This window comes from Bactrocera neohumeralis, chromosome 2, assembly GCF_024586455.1.
Source record: "Bactrocera neohumeralis isolate Rockhampton chromosome 2, APGP_CSIRO_Bneo_wtdbg2-racon-allhic-juicebox.fasta_v2, whole genome shotgun sequence".
NCBI classification, from domain to species: Eukaryota; Metazoa; Arthropoda; class Insecta; order Diptera; family Tephritidae; genus Bactrocera; species Bactrocera neohumeralis.
This window is the reverse complement of record NC_065919.1, coordinates 59,073,865-59,099,747: the sequence shown is the minus strand read 5'-3', so window position 1 is coordinate 59,099,747 and position 25,883 is coordinate 59,073,865. Positions and strand designations below refer to the sequence as shown.

The 25,883-nt window shown below is 35.0% G+C and overlaps 1 protein-coding gene across 6 annotated transcripts in view; it reads right to left on the bottom strand.

Annotated features, from left to right (window-relative positions):
* LOC126753450 (uncharacterized) overlaps nucleotides 1–25,883 on the bottom strand; it is a 34,258-nt gene that overhangs the window by 2,196 nt on the left and 6,179 nt on the right. For 5 of the 6 annotated variants that reach the window (XM_050464953.1, XM_050464969.1, XM_050464978.1 and 2 more), the window contains 6 exons: nucleotides 5,130–5,989; nucleotides 4,844–5,055; nucleotides 4,670–4,705; nucleotides 1,716–2,325; nucleotides 1,009–1,658; nucleotides 801–947 (listed from right to left, as the gene is read on the bottom strand). In XM_050464953.1, the coding sequence (XP_050320910.1) occupies nucleotides 801–947; nucleotides 1,009–1,658; nucleotides 1,716–2,325; nucleotides 4,670–4,705; nucleotides 4,844–5,055; nucleotides 5,130–5,794 (2,320 nt within the window). In that variant the 5' untranslated portion in view covers nucleotides 5,795–5,989. The remainder of the gene's footprint in view (nucleotides 1–800; nucleotides 948–1,008; nucleotides 1,659–1,715; nucleotides 2,326–4,669; nucleotides 4,706–4,843; nucleotides 5,056–5,129; nucleotides 5,990–25,883) is intronic. The other variant, XM_050464988.1, reaches the window with a different exon arrangement.

Genomic DNA, 25,883 nt, shown 5'->3' with positions numbered 1-25,883 from the left:
ATTTCTCGACATAGTCTCCTTTTATGTCGATGCATTAGACACAGTGATGCTTCAACTACTTCAAGCTGTCTGAAAAGTTCGTGTCCTAGAAGCCTGCAAAGTATGGCTCCGTAATAGTCGATAAAAATATCATTTTGGGAACCCTAGAAAGTAGTGACCATTTTCTTTCCGTTCGATATAACATTATTCGAAGCAAATTGAACGTTGAAATCCACTGTTTCGACTTTTTCTTGACATTCAATGTATACTAGTGGTTTCATGTTTCGTCGACGGTCCCGAAAGAATGCATAAACTGCTTGGAATTAGATCTCAATAGCGTCAAAGTGGTCTTATGGCTGTCTGTACGGAGCTAATGTGGCGAATAAGAATTATTCAAGAAAAAACTATTAAAATCAATAATCGGCTACGGACGGTAAAGCTACAGCCAAGTACTTATCACATTTCAAAGAATTGATGCGGCTCTGTCATTTCCTCAATTCCAGAGACAATGGAGATAAAATCATCTCATCTAATACTTTCAGAAAGTCTATTGATATTCGAAGAGTTCCCTTATTACATCGAATTCACTTTCTATTTGTGGGCTTGAAGAATAAGATTTCGACCCGGACAGTGCACTTTCGTCGACTTAGAAGAATATTTTACGTTTAATAAAATCTTGCGGACCACAAAGATATTATTTGATTATTTTACAATAGGTATCAAAAGGAATAAGGGCAGAGTGCTCCTATTTATGGTAATGTGTAGTTTTGTAGATATTCTCGAATTTAGTCTTCATTTAACCTTTTTTTTTTCTCACTAACCTGCTGAATCCACTCCGACAATGCGCAGATAAAGCACTGACATCAGTGTCAACGCCGTCTCCACAAAGCTGAATACCTCTATTTTAATGTGGCCCAAATGATAGAGACCCGCAAAGCGTCGATGCAGATCCAATAAATATTTGTTATCTATAAAGATGGACGTAATAATGATCTATATCATATTTACAGATATTAATTATCAACTCACTCTTCTCAATGTCCAACATTTCCACAGAGCGTGCCAGCAGCGGCGCTTTTATGCAAGCCAAATGTGAGCCACGGTGCGGAACGGAATAGAAAAATACGCCGCGTGAAGAGCGCCAGAGCGGCGCCACTGCAGGACGACCACTCTCCCAAGCATTGACTATGATTTGCTTAATGAACAGGCCGCCTTTGGAGTGACCCACCCACACAATCGGTTGACCACAACCAATACGATGTTTTATCAGCAACTCGGTCATTTCGCGGGCACGCTCGATGAGGTTCGAACGCGGCTCTTTCTTTTTCCACAAGGGACGCCACAAATATTGATCGGTAGTATAGTTTACGGCAATAACGCGTACACCAGGGCAGTCCAAAGGCAGCCAATCACCCGGCCAACATTTTGAATAATTTGGATCATTCGCCGAAGGTTTCGCTTTGCCTTTGCTTTTTGCCTTGGGGCTTTCGCTGGCAGGTGGGGTTTGACTCACGTGTGGTTCACCGGCGCTTACATCTATGGGACTATCTTGCATCTTGTCGAATTGACCTTGCAGTAGCCGACCGTTATCGTTCAAACGCAGTCGGAATGTGGGAAAACTATACTCGATACCATCACAATTTTGTACATCTTCTGGTGCGCCACAAACATATGAGACACTATAGATAAAAATATTCATAGAAACAAATTTGAGACTATAAGTACCTAATGCATACCCCTCTTTCAGTTCACGCTCGGTCGCATCGAAAAAACCATCATCCAAATTGTTGAATTCATCACTTTCCATTGCGTCCAGTGTGGCGCGTTGACTCGGATCGCCTTGCGCAAATCTTGCGCGTTTTTGCTTGTGTGGCGGATGTAGTAGGGCAGTGCGAGAATGTTTTGGCCGCTTCGGTGGCCTCACAGGTGGTTTTGGTGGTCGTTCGAAATTTTCAGGTTGACGCTCGTTTTCCCAAAGTCCCTGTTTCCATGTATTCACCAATGAACCGTGCAGTCCATGTATGAAGACAATGTCAGCGCGTATGGGTTGGCCAGGTGGTGGTTCTGCTAAAATTTTTATCGTGCAACATTTTGGTGCTGGCGTATGTGGCAGCGTAGCTTTTCGCTTGTCCGTCGAAAAATTTGCCATAACTATGGAAGGCTCATTTAAAAAGGGCGATAATATTGGCATAGTCGGCGTGCCGGGTGTTGTTGGAGTCGGCGGTGGTGTAGCGGTTGGAAAACATGGTGCTATATCGATGGAAGGCATGTCGGGAAGACTTTCAACACCATCGCGCGCTTGTCGTATTTTGAGAAGTTTCAAGATTGGTTCTATGCGCTGTGAGACTGTGGGAATAAAGTAATATTTGAAAATGAAATGTATGGATGCTTTCGAAAGTGATGTGGATATATACGTATATCAAGATACTTCAAAGTACATATGTATATGACAAATAATATTACAAAATAAAATGTGTACAAATGGATAAATATTTGAAAATCAATCTAGCTTTCCAACAGAAAAAAATTATCTAAATTAGCATTAAGTTTTCGAGGACGATCATCAGAAACTGGTTTAAGGTCATTCAGGCTCTCAAATTCATGAATCACCCCTATTTTTCACTCAAATTTGTTCTCATTAAAAAATTGTATTTTCTCTTTTTCTCTTTTATATGCGAAGCTTCATTTTTTCGACGGTTTCAATTAAAAAAGAAAACATAGTTTTGGGTACCAAAATTCATTGCCACACATGATGGAAATCTTATGAACGATATATATTATCATATATCGACATTAACATATATCGACTTAGATGGCTTGGTAATTGGTCCTGTATGGGTGGACTTAATGGTCGTCGACCAAACAAATCAGTTTTAAGCATCAAAATGGGTTAAAAGTCACGAACGGTGGAGCTTGAACCAATGAAAAAATGTTATATTTTTAGATGCATCCAAATAAACTTTTTTGGTTCGGATAGTATATGCTATGTATGACGAAAAATCGGATAACGGTTCAAAAACGACTGCCTAAAAGCATTAACAGACTGGCAGCATTAATCCAGATTAACTGCATTAAATGAAGAGTTAGTGAAGATAACTCCATTGCGAACTACCAGTTAATCCTCAAAATTTTACAGAGTTAGCTTCATTTTCGTTCTATACATTTTCATTGAAAATATTATTAAAATGACAATCAACTGTTTACGAGAGTTTGAAACTCGCATAGCTGCCGTCTGATTGAATCTAATTAAATGCGCAGTTAATCCGGATTAACGCTGCCGTCTGTCAAGACTAGAAGATGGACCGTCAGGCAAAGAGGATAACAAATTATCTGGAGAGGCTATTCTTTTGGTGGAGCTGGAGATGCTGATACTAATTAATGGAGCTATAACAGATCAACTGAAAGATCCCCGGCCTACCATAGTAAATTATGTTTTTTTTTGGCAAATTTTGTTTTTTTCACAAAGTTCAGTTCAATGGTTACCCAACCCTTCAACATTTCTATACCATTTTGTAGTACGGTTTGTTCTTTGTTTCAAAATAAGCCTCAGTTTCTTCCCAACGAACATTATTTTGAGATCTGAGAAAAGGAAATAGTCACTGAGAGCCAGATCTGAAAAGCACCATGAATGCGAAAGCAATTCGAAGCCAATTAACGTATTTTTGCTATCGTTTTCACAGATTTGGGACACGGTGCACTGTGCTGGTGAAACAGTACAATAACGCTATGTAATAGTCGCTGATAATGATCCTTCCTTTTTCAATTCAATTAAAATTATTTCATTCGCATTCCTGCCAGTTGACTGTTGCGCTCTTCCAAACGTTGGAGCGGGTTCATCGAATAACTATCGATTGGACTTCGGAGTGAAATGATGGAGCCGTGTCTCATCCATTCTCACACATCGACGCAAAAACTCGGTTTATTACGCTTGAACATCTCCAAACACTGCTCCGAATCATCGAGTCGTCATGGTCTTTGGTCAAAATTCGCGCGACATCCACTTTGCACAGAGCTTTCTCATAGCCAAATATTCGTGGTTGATATGATGTAAGCGTTCAATTAGTATCTTTAGAGTGTCTTCTATCTCGGACAACTTCATTTTACGGTCATTCAAAACTATTTTCTCAACTTTTTTGATGTTTTCTCGGTAAAAACCCCTTAATGTACAACAACAAAAGTTGCTTCACTCGGAATGATATAATTCACAAACTAATGATCCGACTGCTGTCAAATTTATAAATACGCCTTTTGAAGGTTAGTGCTAACTAACATAATATATGTCAAGTCAGGTACTTTTCAGTTAACCTGCTATATACGGAAAAGTATTAAACAATCGTCTTATATCATCTATTTAAGTGAATTTACTGGCCGTCCACAATATGGTGTCCGCTGCTGTATATTGCTTTTTTTTGGTTCAATGTGTAAAAAAATTTCAGTTGATGAAAATGAAAAATAAAATCAATTGCATATCATAATTCTCTTCATGATTATAAGATATTATTGAGTGCCCAGCAATTAAATTATGTTAAAAATAGCCTACGTATGTGATGATGCGTTTCAGAAGTGATCTCGTTTCTAGTTTTCTTTCTATTAAATATTTAAATACTTTACTTCAGCTACAGATATAGCGAAAGTTAGCGTAGTCTGTATTGGTTAACGAATTAATGGCGATTTCTCATTCATCACTTACAACTTTTTAAGAATCGATTGGATTTATAGCTAAAATCTGCCATCCGATTATAAAATGCCAATGAAATAAATATAAAATATATTAAACATTTATATAAAATGTTACTAAAAACTAATTACAACAACTAAAAAGTAAATTAATCACATTTATTGCAAAAAAGTTACGTATACGCACCGTGCACCGACGACAAGTTCAGCGATATGGAATTGGCAGCGAATGCCATTAGATTGGTGAGCACCTGTCGGCTGGAAGTAATTGATCTTAGTACACGTTGAAACCGCACATCGCGTATACCCTTGAAGCTGCGCATTACGCTGTTGGCAAGTGGCAACATTAGTCTTAAGATTATACCGAAAGCGACACGCATACCGTTGCTTTGCTTAATACTATTTAGAATAAAAAAAAAACATAAATGAAAATATAAAAAATTTCAATTCAAAACAAATATTATTATGCTTACGCTTCCGTGCAGCTTCCTTGGCCACTGGCATCCACCAGCTCGGTAATGATTTGCTCTTCATCGACTTTGCTAATCTCAATTTCATTCAAATATTGGTTTGCCACTTCCTCCTCCTCATTATCGCTATGCGGCTCAGCCTCAGCTTGTACATTTTCTTCTTCGCCCTCTCCTTCACCATCGCCATCGCCATCGCTTTCCATTTCCGCATCTGTTGCTATATCGATTTCGCCTTTCGCATCACCCGCTAACCGTTCACCTCCAGACTCACTATGCTCATTTGTATAGCTGTATTTGTTGTTGCTGTCGCCACTTAAGGCTGGCATCGTGGCAGTATTGTTGCTGTCGTCAGCGATTTGCATGGTGGCTATATCAATCACACAGTTCTCATTGTCCTCATCCAGTTGCGGTCGCTGGTCCATCGGTGTGGCTGCTCCGGTTTTCAGTGTATTTGTTGTTGTTGTAGTGTTTACAGCTAATTCGTTAAGGTTGTTGTGTTGTGCAAAAAGATTGTCTACAACAACATTGTAGTTTGCAAAAGCTTCGTTTTGTGTGTTGGTAGTAGTGTTGATTGTTGTTGTTGCTGTTGTATCAAATTCGTTTTCTGTGTTTGTTGTTGCTATGCTAGTTTCGGCGGTATCACAAGTGTTTTGATTTGTTGTTTGCATTCTCGGTAGGTTCGTGTGTGTATGCGTGTGTGTGGGTTGTTCGTGGACGTCTGCTGTGGCGCTTCAAAAAAGCAGTTATTTTCGAAAGAAGCGGCAATTTTTCGTAATTTCGCGTTGTAGCTCAAACTCGCGTATATGTTTTGCTGTTATTGTTGTACTTCACTTTAGTTGCAAATTGCGGTAAATATTTCGTGTCTAAAACGATACAAATTCACATAAAATAAATAATACTAAATGATTTTAGGATTTAAAGTTGTGATGTTTAAAAATTTCAAAACATTTTTGACTGAACACAAAAATTTTCGAAACTGTGAATGATTTTGCTGTTGTTTCATATTTTACAGAGTTTGGTTTTGGTTTTAATACTATTTGAGTTTTTATTTTTTATTGTAAATTTCAATATATTTTGAATTTGTTTAATTTAAAAAAACAAAAACCAAATTTCTTGAAAACACAATGAGTTAGTTGCCACTAAATAAATAAAATACAATAAAATTGTATACAATAATTGAATCGAAAGGGGAGATCTAGCGAGTGGTATTTTTCAATCTTCTTTGTTGTAAACTATTGTCTAGCAATTGAATCGCAAATACATATATTTTCATGATTCTCTAAACAAAAGTGGTGGAGCCACCACTAAAGTGTGCAGAACTTTATTTTGAAAAGCTTGAATAACTTTTAAAACTTGCACTCGATGTTTTGCCCCAGATTTCAGTGCCATACGTCCAAATCGGCCTAAGTATTACCTTATAAATTAGCAACTTATTTTTCAAACTGAGGCGGGATCTTGACCTAAGGAGGCAATATAGATGTGCCAACTTTAATCTTAGCTGAGTTATCTTTATTTTTATGTGATCTTTCCAAGTACGCCTCATATCAATTGTAAACCCCATATGTTTTGCGCATGCGCTGGTTGCTAACAACTGACCTAAAAAAGCCACTTAAGAGCAATTTTTGTGTTTGAGGGTATATACTACTCGTGCGAAGTTTTCGGATGTCCATTATTGAATTATCATTTGAACATATTATTTATGAAATGCCTCTAAGTTAAAAATTGTATATTTATTTTTTATATAAAACCCATCTATCTATATTTAACGGGCTATACCAGTGTGACACTTTAAAAAAAAATTGTTTTTATTTGCTTTTTCGATAGTTTATATTTCCAAAAATATCCTGTAAAATCGGCAAGGTCATATCTTGAATAGTTTTTGGATGGCAGCGTTCTAAAGAGCGACCGCTCGCAGGCATAATCATATATGGGCGAAACTTTAAACGCGTTTTTCTCGAAACGAATTTTCCAAAATTACTGATATCATAACTAAACAAAAATTATGAATTAATTAATTATTATCGTAGATCAGGAAATATCTTCAAGTTCAATAAACTTTTTGAATTTTTTTGTTTCAGCTACTCATTCCGCCGGAATCATGTCAGCAGTTGGGCCACTTTTTTTTTGGCACCTTCGAAGACAACACATAACTCCGTTATTTTTCAACATTTTTATAAAAAAAAAAACTTAAAATATAGCTGAAAATATACCTTATTACGTTCAAAGAAGTTCCACGAAAATCGCCTAATTTTTCATACTTAACACTTCACTTTTAAGTTTTCGGAGCAAGATTCACATTTACCACTGACTTGTCACACAAAAAAGCTAAGCAAATGCACAGCGTTCGAAATGGCCGCGGAAATTGGACAAAGCAATTATAAAAATAGAGTTACCAATACGTTACAAATAGTTACAGTAGTGGCGTACAAATTAAAAACGGAAGTGTATAGACCTTTCTGTATTTAGCATCGTTCGTTTTTAGAAAATTACTAAACTTTCAAAAACTTAAAAGTAAATAATATGAAATTAGTATTTTTGATATTTTTATATTCTTCTAGAGTAAGCAGCAGCTTATTAGAATTTCTTAAATGTACCAACAAAGTGCAACAAATCTGGTAGTTTTAATATTTTGGTTACCTTTTGACACTTATACTGGATATGGTGCCATCTATCGGAATCTGTATAAACGTATTGGCATATAAACGTATTGGCAACACTATACAGTGTCCAGTATCCGCCGCCATTTCAATTGTCAAATAGTCAAATACAAATTTCCGACGCAATGGTGATAAATTATAAAAATTGTGGTTTTAGCATAAAATATTGATGAAAATAAAGTGTTTTATGCTAAATGTTGATAACGTGAGTGTTTATAGTGAAAATGTTTATTCAGATATTGCTCTTTCACAAATTATGTTGAAAGAGGCCCTTCTAGTGTGCGTGAGTGCTCTGCGCAGGCATAGAAAGGCAGCTCTTGTTCGTGCTTTGTATGGGAAAGTGTTTAATATATTCTGTCATTTATGGAAAAGTCGCAGTTTTGCGGCATGAATTTCAACAATATTTCAAAGGTAGGTGAGATGTTTTTACAAAATTTAGAATAATCACGTTTTGGTAGGAGATTTGGGCACAGAAGCCAGCTAGCAGCAGCGTGGCTGCCGTAGCTATTTTGATTGGTTCCAAAACTTCAGCAAAGTAAGCGTGAGGACCTTTCTGTTACAGTTGAGAGCTCATACTTGGAGAAACTTTCTTAGAGTGGTCTAAGAACCTATTATTCAGAGTACAAAACGAAAAAAATGGTATTTTTTGACTCACTCTAACGTACATATATATTACGTAACTGTGCACTATGTAAATTATTAATTTATAAAACCATGTATGTATAATATTTGTATATAATTTTTAATTGTCTCAGACAGCCATTTGATTGTCTCTTAATGCTTCCTTATTGCGTTGTCCAAGTCTTTTAAAATATACAGATTTATGTTTTATTACGCTGAACAAAGAAGAAATAAAGACAGAACATATTTAATAAGGAAATTGCAAAATAAAGAACTGCATTGGTATGAATATTTAGGTTTCCCTGCTTTTTGTATGTATCTAAGTATGTAAACTATGAAATTTATATACTCTCGCTGCTTGTCTTTATCTTAAATGTCACTTTTAATTGTTTTGATAAACTCAAGCGCCAAACAAGCAAGTAAGGAATTATAACTTAAAACCAAAAAAAAAAGTGAACTTCGGTTGCAAGGAAGCTATAATATCTATCAACATACAAAAGATTCCTTACAAGAACTTGATTTCAATCGCTGAGTTAGTACTGCAGCTACTATACAGTTCTCTATAGTTATCCGATCTGAAAATTTTCTTCGAGGATTGCTTTATTGCCTAAGACAATAATACATGCCAAATTTCATGAAAATATGATGTCAAATGAAAATGCTTTGCATGCAAGCACTTGATTCCGATTGTTGAATTTGTATGGCAGCTATATGCTATAGTGGTTGAAAATCCGACAATTGAGCAACTTATTGACGAGAAAAGGACGTGTGCAAATTTTCACATTAATATCTCAAAAACTGAAGGACTATTTCCGTTTTCTTTCGGACTGACTTTTTATTATATCGATTAATATTTGAAGAAATGTTTTCCCAAAGATAGTGTGATTTGACGCAAAAGGTGGCTGATATCGCTTAGTCCATTCCTTTACACCCATTTATTCAATATAAAATATCTTGACTTGATACCTTTCCTATTGGCTATTGAGGTCACTATCTTCTTCCCCAATTCTTTAACTAGAATGTTAACTTTTGCATAATATGTTTAGGTACTAAAATTGAGTGATATTAGTATTAAGTTTTCCCTATTACTAATATTTATCATGCATACACTCCACTTTGGTTGGTAAGCTTGCTTCTAAAGTAGGTCATTCGGATAAAATGCAGAATATCTTAATTGAATTAAGTGAGCAAAAATGTTACAGCCAAAAGTTACCGCAATCTGTTCACAAACCGCCTAATATTGAATATAATTATAAGAATTCATATGCATAATTTTTCTATTTAATATTACGTACCTCTCATTACAAATTATAGGAGCAAAACCTGAACTTAACTTTTTGTTTCTAATCAAATGATAAGCAATCAAAACCACTCCGATTACATATACCTAAATGTAATGTATATGCATAAACATCATACATATATGCGTACATAAGTGAAAATTATGTCATATAATGAATTCATAGACTTAGCGCCAAGTATTATAAGATAAAAATTGCATATTAAATAATAAAATTCAATTTATTTATAACAATATTGACAAAGCACTTAATGTGTATTCAAGCGTATCAAACATATATTTAATTACATTTTCTTATTAATTTTAATTGCACTTGTAATAACATAACAAAAAATCTCTTCCCTCCCAAAAGCTCTTAAAATGCTTTAAGCGTTAATGTTTCAGCGTATTTTGTTAATTGGCTATATGACTTAAATATACACACTCTACATGGGTACCACTACTGCTAGCTCTATTGCATTTACATAAAATTCACAAATAAATAAATTTGAATTAGTCTATAGCAATGAATGAAACTACTTGCTTTCCCCTCCCAAACTAATCAGTACAGTTCGTATACAAATACTCTGGATTAGTATATACAAATAGTATGGGTACTTGTTATTCATATACATAGTATGTATGTATGTAATGTGGTGGGAATTTCTTTAATACTAATGGTTGGTTATCTTCACAGTGAATGCAATGAACTCAGTACACAAAGTGTTTTAGTAAAGTGTATATTAAATTCACTTGAACTTGTTCTATTAAAAACGCATTGCCACTTGAAAGCTTGGCGAATATGATCATATATCGGTTTCACACTAAACTAATTCCATAATAGCATTAATTGAATTCCAGTAAGTTTATAAGTCTTCAATGCCGGACTACCTCAACTAATTTGCTTGAAAGTTAATTATCAATTCAATTAAGTTAATTATGTATGTACTACCTATGACATCCTATCTTACCTCCCGAATACAAATAAAGCTGAAAAAGAGATGCTTAGTTTAAGATTTTAAATGGATCTTCGTTAACTTATAATACAAAATAAATTATTCTTCCTTTTTTCTTTCGTTTCCGATGGTTTTCATTCTAATACTTATGTTATTTTTGTTTTTAAAAAATGCCTATCCAAAATATTTATGTACATACTACCATATAAAGTCACTAAAACTCACAGATTTTAGCATGTAGAGGAAAATCGCAATTGTTTGGAAAAGTGGGTATGAAGGTATCTTGGAAAAGTGGGCGTGGCCCCGCCCCTACTAAGTTTTTTGTATTCTAATTGATATGATAAAGATAAAGTCAATTAATGCTTTGTGAATCTTTATACATAGTTATGGTAATAGATGAGTTGGACAAATTGTGGACCGATTAAATACATTTTATTCTTGGATTATATAGAATAACCTACTCACTTATCCGGTAAATGCCTGCATCGGCATACTAGGTACTCGTATATGGCTTAGATTTTTGGGACCAAATCTTACAAAAGTTTAACCAAATTTTCATCACCTGTCATCCTGGTTATGTAAATATTGCATCCCTATTTAATGATGTTAATGGACTCAATTGAATTAGCTTACTGGCTGATATATAAAATTCGTAGGTATTGAAATAATCTGACCAAGTTGGGGAAGATATTCTCTACGTTGATTTAACCAAGTCATAAAGAGCAATTTTCTCCGAATGTTTGATTCAAATGGCTTTAAAAATTTTAGCAAGAGTCGATCAAAAATTTTTAATAAATTTCCAGAACAAACGGATGTTTTGTGCGTGTTTCAGAGCTCTGAATCAACCCATTCGCGATACTAACCCATAGATCCAATAACCTGTTTCCTCGAGATACACCTTTTTCTAAAATTAGCTTTTGCTCTGATAAAGGAATCCCGAAATCGATTTGTATCGGCAAACTGATAATTTTAATATATGCAGGTGATCCTCTTATTACAAAGTTTTCTTTTGAGTTTTCTTTTTTTGACAATATTTTACAAAGCTTAACCCTTTTTTTGCACGGTTTTTGCCAAATTTTTAGAAAATACAAAATGTTTTAATATTGTGGCAGAAACTAAAAAAATATATGTCAAAACAAAACAATTCACTATGCCGCCTAAACGTGAAAAAATAAGTTGATCTGAGAAAATTAGATTTTTAGATAATTTAAAGAGGGTGAAAAAGTATGTATTGTAAAAAAGATAAGAACCAACTGTGCGCAGAATTCGAAAAAATTAAAGTCCTATATGTGTCAGAAACTTCTCTAAGGCATTTAACATCAGAGACTATGTGATGATAAAAACAGAACGCTCATTTGTATATTGCTTGAAGATCATCGCAGAAGAGTATACCGGTAGATACTAGATTCTCAAAGCGTTTTATTAAAAAAATAAAAAGTCAAGATGACGAGTCAATAGAACTTGTCTGCATACGCGGATATTTTTCAGAAGGTTTTGAAGACTTCAACACTAAAGATATCAACGAATTCTTTGCAGATTCTGTTTTGGGCGATGACAATTTTTTTCTCGTTTTAATTGGAAACGACAATGACGAGTAAAACAAAACAGTAGTAAATGCATGCAATGGAACTGATTTTCTCACCGTTAGTCCAATTTGTCAAGGTTTAAAGGCAGCAACTGAAATCACTTTCTAATTCATAATCCAAATGAAAAACGCTCAGTAAGGTTTCAATGAGATATTAAGATATTAACCCAAAGACGCCACAGCGTCTTTATCGTTATTACTTACGTCAATTGAATTACTTACGTGAATAGAATATGAGCAATGAGCAAAAAGTAGTAAGACTTTGTTCATAATTTTAAAATTCGTAATTTATTTTGCAAAATATATGTCGTTCCCCTTAAAGTAATCCTCCTTGGCCACAATACACTTGTGCCAACGTTTTTTCCAATCCTCGAAACGGTTGTTAAAGCCAATTTTCGGAATAACCTTCAATGCGCGTAGCGGTTCAATGCCTTCAACAATTAACTCAAAACGGTTTCCCCGGAGCGATCGCTTGAGTTCGCTAAATAGCGAAAAGAAATCGCCAAATGCATTTTTTTAATTTTCTTTTACACGGTATATATGTATTTGGTCCCGATAAACCGTGTAAAAAGGTTCGCCTGTATTTTGTTTATTATAAGGTGTTACAAACAACCGCTAGATTTGTCAACATATAAAAGCATTGCTTTAAAATATGTATGTATGTAGAGTATATACTTGTAGTATAAATCTCGGCTCATTATACTTATTGAAATCAAAGTAACATATTTACTAGTGTGCGTGAGAAAATTATCGATTTTTCATGAACAATAAGAATATTATATTGGATTCTGCTATTGTCTGCAATGTTTTACAAACGATCTAAAGCCAATTAGTAAAACAAGCATTAGTCTTAAACCAAACAGCGTCAAATTAGCAGCATTGCGCCTTTGCCGTGGGTCACTGTTATGCGAAGGCAGCCATTAGCCCAAGTTCAAGTTGACGGCTGTATAACACAATGGGCTTAGAAATGCATTACATCATAAGTAGATACGCGTATAAGTGCAATGGCCAGCACAGATATATGCATATGTATATACTACAAAGCGATTGCATATATTTGTGCGAAAACTGTGTGTTTTGCATTGGATTAAGTGTGACGCTAAACTGACGGCTGTTACGCCCGCTCGAGTGCCTAACAACCCACTTTTCTATACAATATAGCTGTATGTTCATGTGTTTCTACTAAAGTCAATATGTGTGAACTTAAAATCCCGATGGGCTGCGCCTCGTTATTATTGATTTGCAATACCAATGTGAAATGCGAGTTGCGAATATTATGGATGTAAAGAATAGTTTGCTAATATTGTGTCGTTTCTAATTTCACCGGACGAATTCATTGCACAATTCATCAAATATTTACATACATGTACGTGCATCGATGTGCATTTATCACATACAGTTGAATAATCGATGGGATACACCTGTTTTTCATTTCAATATTACACATTTGCAACTTTTAGTTTAATATCAAGTTTTGTGTACCAAGTAAGCAAGGACTAAATTCGAAGGGGACAGCAATTATTAAAGCAACGCAAGAGACAAGAATGTCATAACAAAGAACGTATGACCATCGTAAGGCCATATAAATGACATTTAAATTCGCAAAACTTTTCTCAATTTGGTTTATGATTGATAATATATCCTATATAATACTGGCAAAGATGACTCTGAAAATATACTCAAACCTTAAAAAACATACGCAAGATGGTATTCAGCAAACTTCTCGGTTTGGAAAAGCTAAAATTGTTGTTAACTCTCTGAAAAATGTGTGTATATTTGCCCTCTAATCAAATACGGCGGCGAAGAACTGACAAGGTGTATGCATCAGTTTCTTTGCAAGATATAGTCAGATGAAACCATGTCCTATGATTGAAACCTAAGTGTGATTCGCCCAATCCACAAAAACGGAGACCCGTGGGACCGTGGGATAAGTCTCTATGCCGCTATATCTGAACTTAGTAATCCCCCAAAACTAATACGGCTGTGTCAACTGACTTGAGCTACACCAAAAGCTCCGATCCGTTCGATACCAAACGAGGTTTCAGATAATCTGCTGTTAGAGTGTACTATATAGCTGATGGCATATTGGTATCATAGGCCTCAACAACCGCGCCATTAGTTCTGCTTTCTCTAGACTGAATAAGGAAGCGAAACATACAAGTATGGGTCTGGTTGTGAACGAGAACAAGTTGAAATATCTCCTGTCCTTAAACAAACAGTCGTCGCATTCGCGACTTGCCTTGCACGTCACTGTTGACAGTCATAACTTTGAAGTCGTAGATAATTTCGTATACCTTGGAACCAACAGCCTTGAAATCCAACACAGAATCACTCTTGCGAACAGATGCTACTTCGGACTGAGTAGGCAATTGAAAAGTAAAGTCCTCTCTCGACGAACAAAGACCAAACTCTAAAAGTCTTTCATCATTCTCGTCCTGCTATTTTTTGCGGAGATATGGAAAAGACATGAACCGATGAGTAGACCATAGGAGTTTTCCAGAAGAAAGTGTTGCGGAAAATTTATGGTCCTTTGCGCATTGACAATGGCGAGTACCGCTATCGATGAAGCGAAGTGATATAGGAAGACATTTACATAGTTCAGCGAATCAAGAGACAGCAGCTGTGCTGGCTAGGTAATGTTGTCCGGATGGAAAAGAATCTTCCAGCTTTGAAGGTTTTCGATTCAGTACCCGCCGGTGGAAGCAGAGGATGAGGTTTTAGCAACCCAAAATTAACAAGAAACAGCCTCTAACATCGCAGTCGAGTAATGACTGTAAATTAGTGTTTTTATTCGTGAATTTAATCTAACTAGATTTACGATTTCTACGTGAGGAACACAGAATTAGCTCTGTAAAATCTCTTACTATTATTGGTAACCTAGCAGAAAGAAGATGAGAGGAGAAAAGCTTAGAAGAAACAGTATTCCTGAGAAACTACACTGGAATATCTTCTATGCTTATGTCCGGCCATATCTAAAACTCGGCTTAGATATCTAGGAGATTCGTTCGTAGATCAAGGGGCTAGATGAAGTTAAGTTCGCATAAGCCTTGGCGACTAAGAACCATTAGGTATATGCTTCAATAGCTTCACAGGCGGGCAGTAAAATCTAACCTAACCTACTTTGTGTGTCGCTTACTATACGCCTCAACAACTCAGTCAACTGATTGCATGTTTTTTGTCTGTATTTGCTGTTGCTACTTAGAAATTTTATACTTTGACCACTAAATTCATCGACTGAATCAGTTTTTAGTGTTCGACGGACCGTCAACGCTGTAATCCACATATAAAAGTTTAAATCAAAGAAATTCGCAGATCCAGCCTGATATGGAATCAGACCGATTGATATACAGCCGGTGAAATCAGAGTTTATTAATGTTCGATAACACGATTATCGCCATTATCAGTTTATTGAAAGTTATGATTAAGCTTAAGAATTAAATTTGATTTGAAAACAACAACTTTCCACAATACAAATGACCATATGATCTTGCGTCGTTTCAAGAACAATTGTTCTCAATACAAGCAGGAAAACAAGTGTTAAATATAACTGTAATAAATATTGAACAGAAATAAACAGATTCAGCTTATTGTATGGTATTAGTTATAAATCTATTTGATGGTAATTTATTACATTTGCGTGTACATCTCTATGATAAGATTTTCAACAAAAAATTTTCCAAACTAGTTTTGGCACATGTTTCTGACAAGTAGGCAATTAAACTATTTATTTACTGTTTTATGTAGTATGTGCTAACGGATAACTTAGTATAAAAGCACTTGTTTTTAATTATATTTGGTATAGTTCTAACAGTAAAATTTATATTCAAATAAATTATGACAGTTGCGTTGCTTGTGTAAGGCAACAGCATAGAGCTGTAATTAAATAGGCTTTCCTGTTCTCGCTTTGAACAGTAATATCTTTAAGTAGAAAATGATCAACACTTAAAATAATCGCGTGCAATGATTTATTGAGATTCTTTCTACCGATTAGATCTAATTGTGTTGTTGGAACCCGAATTACGTTTAAATTTTTCCCAGACTTTTGTATAACGCAAAAGAAGTTTTTTAAAGATTTAGTACCAATATAACAGTATCCCTTTTATTCCATTATTGACGTACCATCTACACATCTACTAGGCATATATATTTAATTTACATACAAATCTATATATGTATATCTAATTATTGCCTTGAAATCTAATAATTTAAAATATTTGCGTGCATTTGGTTCTAATAACAGCCACTTGAACCGGTTATACACCAATATATTTTACCCATTTTTCTATATTCATATTACATGTTTGTATGGTATGTAGATATGTACATATGCGCATATATATTTCAGTCAATAAATTTATATATCGCACGCATGTGTGGCGCTTGGCGTCTACACGTGATTTGATATTCAAACAACTGACAAGCCAAATCAATTCGATTGATGCTAGGTACATACAATGCATACAATATGAATTAATATATATAATATGTACATACATATAATGTATATACTATAGAATGGTTTTTCTGCATGCTAATTTCAAGCAATCGCGGCAGACAGCTTATGGTATTACTTTGTATCAGTTTACATGCAAAGAATTTGTTACCTGAAATTTAAAATATACACATACATATATATATATATATACATATGTAATATGAATACATATACATATCTATTATACCAAATGTATGTGTATAGTAACAGAAAACAAAAAATATTCTGGGGCGTTCCAAAGTAAACAGGCCCCCTGGTGGCGCCATCTATATGTCGACCGGTGCGTTAGAATCTGCTATCTTTATCGATTGTCCAGTTTCATAATATTTCGTCGATTTGAAGTGAAGTTATAGCGTTTTAAGTGTCAGTATGTTTTTGTTACCGGTGCGAAAATGAGCTTCGAACAAAGAGCCAACATTAAATTTTGTTTGATAAAACCTTTACCGAAACGTTTCAATGAAACAAGTTTCTGGCGATGATTGCCTATCCCGTAGCAGAGTGCACGAGTGGTTTCAACGTTTTCAAAGTGATCGTGAGGACATAAATGACGATCAGCATGTGTTTCAATCATAATCCGTGATCACCGGAAACTCCTTCGAAACAGTGTGTGAATTCATAAAAAATCAGCCGAAATCATCATTGAAATTCATGGAAATGGAATTGAACATCTACAAAACATTGATTTATCGCATTTTGACCGAACATTTGGGCTTACGAAAGGTGTGTGCACGGTTTGTTCCGCACAAATTGACTGACGACCAAAAATTGCTTAGAATCCAACATTCGAAGGACGCTTATTTGATCAAAAATCACATTTTAACCATTAACCACTCCCCGTATTTACCTGATATGGCACCGTGCGACTTCTTCCTTCCTTTTCGGAAAAATGCATTTGCCCATGAAAGGAAAGCGTTATGCTGACGTAGAGGACATTCAAAAGGCTTGCACGTTCGACATGCTTTTGGACCATGCAAAAAGCTGTATTGAAGCAGTAGGAGACTATTTTGAATAAAATAAATTGATTTTGCCGAAAAAACCATTTGTTCTGTTTGTTTTTTAAAGTCCTGTTTACTTTGGAACGCACCTTGTATATATGTATAAATCATCAGGATGACGAGACAATGGAAATAATCGAACTGCCACGAAACGCCTTTTACCGAAAACGTATAAAGCACTATAACTAAGCACTAAATTAAGATATATGTAAACTCTATTTTAAGACAGAGGATCGCAGTAGCAATTTAATATTATCAGCCCTTAGGTACTGAATATATGAACCCAGTGCTTATAGTTTTCTTTTTGCCGAAAATATAGGTTAATATGTGAGACATATAATTGAAATTCTGTGGCAATTCTTTCCTTTTAATAGTATGTCCGTATGCCACAAATGGTTCAATCGGGTCAATACCTCCCTTCCGGGTGACTTTACACCGTGATCAAATTGAAAGGTGAATTTTGTCCATTTCATCTCCTTCAAAGTAATCCCCACCTGCTGCGCTACACTTATGCCAACGAATTTTCCAGTCATCACAGCACTTGGAAAAACCTTCCGTCGTGATGGCCATGAGAGAATTCCTCTACTCAGCTTTTATATACTCAATTGAGTCAAAATGGTGTCCTCGGAGTGGTCATGTGAATTTGCTGAATAGCCAGAAGTTACACGAAGGTAAATCAGGCGATATTAGTTGAAAATGTGGCGAAATGATCACGAATAACCAATGCGGTATGGGATGGTGCATTATCACACTTCTTTCTTCAATAAATTCAGGCATAGTAAAAATCAAAGAATTCACTTTCAGAACCTCACAAAACGACGTGTATCTCAAATACTCATGAATATTTTGACATGAAATTTATCATGCATGTCACTAACAGTACTACCAACTTACAGAAAAAAAAATTTATTGAATCGAAGAGTAGGCGAGGTATAAATTAAAAATTCACCTTTCAATTTGATCACAGTAGTACATAAGCCAATATGTGAGTGATGTTAATAAAATTGTGAGAGATAAAAAAAATCGGGTGAAAACTGGTGAATAGTCCACACTGAATTTCGTAAAAAAAATCTCATCAAAAGAGAAAGATTTCCATACAAGAATTTGATTTCGATCGTTCAGTTTGTATGACAGATATATATAGTGGTTACATATCGGCGGTTTCGACAAATTAGCTGCTTATTCTGGAGAAAACTTAGTATACTCTGTTCAGGGTTTAAAAATATAAAAAAATACCATTGAAAGAATAGAAATTATTTCAGTGTAAGGATCGCACGGTAATTTACCAAGGTATTGACTTTGTTAGCTATTCCTCTATGAATATCCACATTTTTATATTATAGCTTATGATTATATATTATATACGATTATATAGGATATACGATAATATATGCATATTTTCCAATAGACGAAGAAGCTGAATTTACTTCAAAGGGATGTTTTCCTCACCTCTAAAATCCAATGTCACCGACATATAGAACATCTCAAAGCAAACAGGGAACACTTTAAGTCCACCCGTTTAAAAATGTTTACCCATTATATGGTTTTTGGGTTGTGAAATATTAAACCTTTCTTTGATTTTTTGCCACGGAATCAGCTGATCGTATGCTCCCTCTTTTGAAACAAACTAACTAACAAATTCAGATTGCCAGCTTAAGAATAATAATTACGTATAAACAGTGAAAGAAAACCAAACCCATAAAAACTAAGCGACTATGTCTATTTTATACTTTGTTTCATAATATAAACCAACCCTAATGCTCTTACGTACGATGCACAGTTATTAAAGAGAATCGCGAAATTTCAATCTAGCGAAGAATTAAATAAATTGATGCTAATTGAATTCGTTGGTAGTTGTTGCATGCTACAGATTGTAAGAACTATTATTATGCACTGGAATTTATATGTGGGTACATGGGTATTAAGCAGATTCATACTTGAGACTTAAATAGAACATTTTTATTGCTGCATTCAAGAGCCTAAAGAAAAATTATTAAGAAATTTATTGGTCAACTGAAGCTTGTAAATAATTAAAAATAACCACATTATGTAAAAGAAAAATTGTGCAAACCAAAAAAACTGTAACTAATTAAAAGCGAAGCGTTTTATGAAGAATTCAATTTGCGAAAATGTTGCAAATTATCTTTCTTTGGATATCTTGTTTTAAAACTAAAATGTGTAGTATTTCGCATAAAGTTAACTTCTTAGAAGATGATGAACTATCTATTGGTTTGTCATTATTTTCCGAAATTTAAGTTTTACCGGCCAACCCCTTGAATATAACATAACATTCATTTGAGATACTATTGCATCATAAGTCAATGTATATAAGTCAAGATTAAATGTCATTGAATTTGACAAAGTGGTAACCGCTCTTTAGTATTTACTGACATGTTTTACGTAACTGTGCATTATCTATACTGTCTAGATGTTAAAAAAATGTATTTTGTAGCACTAACTTATTTTCTTATCAGATTATTGCATTTACAATTTAGTATTTTAATTACTTTTGCTGATAACTAGTTGAGACAATACATATGTAAAGACTCGCTTTATGTCACTTCAGTAAACAAAGACGCTCCTCTCTTTAGTAAAAATCTATAAGAAATGGAAAAGCTACTTAGAAAATAATAGATTTGAATATAGTAGCATTTAAATAGGAAAACCATAATATAGAGAAACGCCGTTCGCGGCAACTCGGACTGACGTATGGAACGGCTTGGCGCATTTTACGTCGAGATCTTAAATTGAAAACGTACAAAATGCAGCTTCTTCAGCTTCTCTTCTCAGAACTGAAGCCGCTCGCCCTTCCCAAAGGACATCGCTTCGTCCAATGGGCTCTTGAAAAGTTCCAAGAAGATCCGATGTTTCGAGCCAAATTTTGTTCAGCGATGGGGGCAATTTTTGTCTCAATGAATTTGTAAACATGCAAAATTGCCGAATTTGAGACGAAGAGCAATCTGAAGAGATTCAAGAGCTGCCATTTTATCCACAAAAAACAATGGTTTGGTGTGGTTTGTGGGCCGGTGGAATCATTTCATATTTCTTAAAAAATTATACCGGTGAGAACGTTACCGTCAATGACGACCGTTATCGCGCTATGATAACGGACTATTTGATGTCTGAAATTGAAGTTCGTGACCTCGGCAACATTTGGCTTAAACAATACGGCGCCACTTCCCACGCATCGCATCAATCAATGGATTTATTGAGAGATCACTTCGATGAGCAGATAATTTAACGCCGATTGACTGGCCACAAAGATCGTGTGATATCACCGTTAGACTTTTTCCTGTGTGGATATGTAAAGTTTAAAGTTTATGCGGACAATCTCGTTTCGTTTCAGGCCTTGGAGCAACACATCAGGCGTGTCATTCGCCAGTTACCAGTCAAAATGCTCAAACAAGTCAACGAAAATTGGACTCAACGGATGGACCATCCGAGATGTAGCCGCGGCCAACATTTAAAGTTGATAATCTTCAAAAAATAAAGGCCAAAGAATGTTCTGTGGAATGATAATAAACATTTCCCATTAAATTTGAAGTTTCTGTATTTTTTCTTTAAAAAATTGGGGAACCTCGTAATGGAACACCCATTACATTTAAAGTGATTTTGCTGCACTTTAAGTTTTAATATGATATTAAGTGAGTGCTCTACTGCTGTATTTACTCACTTTCAAGTATTTGAGGAAAAAACCTTTGCTGTAGTTGATTTCAAAAGTTCTTAATGCCGATTAGATAAGTTTTGCACTAGCTACGGGAAGCAGGTCATTGAACGTTGAATTTAATTATAGTATCTATAATATGCATTTACATATAGTATAGACCACACATAAAAGTCTGATCTAGTCAGTCAGCTGTAAACATTTACTTTAAATATATAAAATAATATCTCTATAAATGTACACGCCTTGGAAACAACAACACATACATTTATATGTTTCTATAACTAACCTTACCAAATACTTTCATTCATTGTCTCTCCTTTAATGCTTTGAATATATCGCATTTTCAAGAAAAAAATTAACTGATGTAAGGTTTATACTTGAAAGTATGAGATAGGCAGTAGAGCTTGTGTTTCTGACTTAACATCATACGCATTTGGATTGTAAAGAAAAGAGATATTTGGGCTTAGTATAAACAATTATAGTTCCTATTGTTATTATATCTTGGATAAGGTATATAAAATCTGCCACGAAGATTGTAACATTCAGAAGGAAACGTCCTTTTTCATGATAGAGCGATAACTTGTTTGTTTGAGTGATGTAAAAACTGCAGCGCTGTTCTTTACCTTAGTTTCTCAATATTTAGTCTTTCAAGTTGATTATTTCTCTAAAATTATTTTTAAAGATAATTTGAAGTTCTCGAGGAATTATAATACGTGTACAGTTTGACAAAAGAATGTGTATTTCAAATAAAAACACAGCAACGTAATCATTGGAAATTTTTCAAAAACTTTGGGGAGTCTACTTTGTCACTAACACAAGTATTAGAGTGGCTCGAGGCATTAAAAAATATGACTAATGCGAGTCGTCCATGCACCTCTATTAGTGACGATAACATCGAAAAAGTTAAAAAAATAGTGTTTCAAAAAATCGTGTTAGCAAAAGAGAGATCTCTTATGGATCGACCCAACACATTTTGATTAATGTTTTGAGTATAAAGCGTGTCAAAGCTAGACTCATTAGAGAAGACCTAAATCATTAGCAAAATCGACGTCCAGTAGAGGTAGCAAAAGAAATGCTTGACAACGTTACTGAGAACCCTACTTTCATCAAACGCATCATTACTGGTCAAGAGGGTTTATGAATCTGACGCCCAAATTGTCCAACAATGTAGCGAAAGGCGTTGCATAAATGAGCAGAAACCGAAAAACAAAAAATTCGCTTGAAGTAATGAAGTTTGTCCCACCGAAGCTTACGATAAATGTATGGACCGTTCCCACGACAGCCGGGTCTAAGTAACCGGAACGGTAATTTTCTTTCTTTCTTCCGCTTTTAACTCTAAAATCCAGTTATTATCGGATGGTACTTAAAAGTATTAAGGAGGGTCATACCTTTAGAATTTTCAAAAAATTAAACATTATTTTTGGCTCTAATCAATTGAAAAGCTATTCAAAAATATAGTTCCGAAGTTTCTTTGGTATACTTTGATAATTTTCGAAGAAATAGGCTCCAGAACTACTGCACTTCATGCAGCGGCTGTATAGGTACCAAAACTTTGAGGAACGTTTCCTCGAAACTAACTTTTTTTATCCGGCCGTCAAAATTGCCAGCGAATTATTTAACCAATTTAATGAACTAAAGCGTATTTTATAGACAATTTTATACTCAAGTGCGTGATATTTTGACAATAGTTAACTCGGCTATAATCGCATAAGCGGTGTCTACGCCAATTAAGAAGCAGAAGAAGTTAAACTATTTTGATGTCGAAAGCCAAGGAAGAAAAAATTATATAGGCTTCTTGCTTAAAAAAAAATTTACTTTTTTCATTTCAGATAAGAGGCCTAGTCAGGAAGTTGACGACCGTAAAAAATGTCAATCAACGCGATCGTTGATATTTCCGCCATTTTTTTTTTTTACATAAAATAATTTTTATTTTGTAGTTCAATAATACCTCGTCCTATATATAGTATATGTAAAAATTCGGATTTGATCGGTTTTTGTTCTCCCATAATAAAAGGTGAAAAAATTACCTTTTTTGACGGTACTAAAGGTATCCCCCCCCTTAAGCATTCTCTGAAGCACATCTTTTTTGTAGTCAAAGCTTTTTCAGAAATTCGAGACTCCGAAAACTCGAAACGAATAACCCCTTATAATAGTGGTGAGCCTAATTTATATAATACATATGTACATGCACATACTTATATTCGTGCATACCACTGCCAATTATTTTGTTTTAATCAAAATCAATCATTGTTTCTAAAAACGTGTGTGTGTGTGTGCTTGTGTGCAAAAGCCAAAATTGTAGGTCAGTGTGCGCTGAAGCGTGCCAAAAGCTACACAGCAACAAAAATATTAACCGCCTCTGCTTCCTATATTTAATAACACAGTGGCAGCTCAACACGTTAGCAACGAAAACAATAATTATTTATTTATTTTGTTTGTGCACGTTTTCCAAAGCGCATATGGCACATATGTATGTTCGTTTATTTGTATTTATTTATGTATGTAGTACATATGTATGTTGTGTTTACTTAAATAGAAGCCGAAAACGTGTGAGTTGGTGGCTTAAGCATTAAATATACAAAAGCTAATAAAACAAATATCAAAGAATAAAAAGCTCAACTGCTGGCGCTGCGGAGTAGGCCTTGAATTCTAAACCAGTAAATAGTTAGATAACCATTATTACAACAACAAAATAAGCAAAAGTTCAGCAAAACCGGTATCTATTTCAGGTACGCACTCACCTTTATTTATTATTTACACTTTGTTTATTTGAACAAATGAAATATTTCAACTGTCGCAGTTTACTTACATACATACGGTCACCTGTGTAAGTGTAACTCAGCATTGCCGAAGCACACAAACTATCTGAATATGTGTATATTAAATACCTTATAACATTTGAAATTTGCACAAATTATGCATATGTACTATATATAATAAACTCGTATTTATTATGTGGTTGTTGCATATATTTTCTCAATTGTTCGAGTAATTATAAATGCGCAACTTGTCCCCCGGGTGTTAAGTAATAGTTGGGTTTTAAAGTGGCAGTCCATAAGTGTAACGAAACTGAAGCAGAAAATTGATTTTGTGTATGAAGAATTGAACGGTTGTCTACTGGTGAATAGTTAAATAGGAAATATGGGTACCTTATGTATATACATAACTCCATTCCAATTGGACACACAAAACAAAAAATCAAAAAATGAAGATTCATTCTTAAGATAATAGTTTTGCCAGGTAATACCGAAAGAAATCCTTCTAAGTATGACGCTATGTCTGAACTTAGCATCCCTGCAAAGCTAATACGTCTGTGCAAGCTGACGTTAAGCAACGATCCGAATCTGGAAGCTCCAAATGAAAGCAAACAAGGTTTTAGACAAGGAAGCTCCCTATAGTGCAACTTCTTCAATCTATTGGTGGAGAAAATAATTCGAGCTGCAGAGCTAAACAGAGAAGGTACCATCTTCTAAAAGAGTGTACAGCTGCTGGCGTACGACGATGATGTCAATATCATTGACCTCAACACCCGCGCCTTTAGGTCTGCTTTCTCCAGCGAAGCAAATGGGTATGGTAGTGAACGAAGGCAAGACGACATATCTCCTATCATCAAACAAACAGTCGTGGCATTAGAGACTTGGCTCCCATGTCACTGTTGACAATTTCGTCTATCTTGGTTAATACTAGTTAACTCTTACCAACAGGTGCTACTGTGGACTAAGTGGGTAATTAAGAAGTAGAGGACCAGCTGACAAAAGTTATTCTGCATTAAATTCGACGAACAAAGCCTATTCCATTCAAAGTCACTTATAGTTCACGTCCTGCCATATGGTGCAGAGGCATGGAGGATGACAATATCTGATAAGTCGGCGTTAGGAGTTTTCGAGAGAAAGGTTCTGCGGAAGATTTATGGTCCTTTGCGCATTGACAAAGGCGAATACAGCAGTCGATGGAACGGTTAGCTGTACGAGATATACAACGCCATAGACATAGGTCAGCGAATTAAGAGACAGCTTGTAAGCTGGCTAGGTCATGTCATCCATTTGGATGGAAAGAATCCTGCTCTTCGCATATTCGACACAGTTCCCGGTGGGAGAAGCAAAGGAAGAGCAAAGCCTCCGCTCCGTTAGAAAGATCAGGTGGAGAATTGATGGAATCTTTATCCTCTTAAAACTTGTTAATAAATTACTTTTACTTTTAGTTTTACATAAGTTTTCGCAAGATGGCTGACTTATTAAAAAAAATTGTTTGAAAAACAAGTTGCAGTAATAACAGAAAAATCACACGAGCTTTGCTAGGAATTTTTTTTTATTTTTGTCAAACTAATAATATGTTTGGATTTGGTCATTGTCCAATAAGCACGCTAAGCGCATGAAATTTTGTCGAACAGAAATTGTTAAAATTGAATAGAAGAAGGTCTCCGTTGTTCAGCTTTTGCAAGACTGAGGTTAACAGCTCGGCAGTCGCTTCTTCGACGTACCAAAATAAGAAACTGATTTATG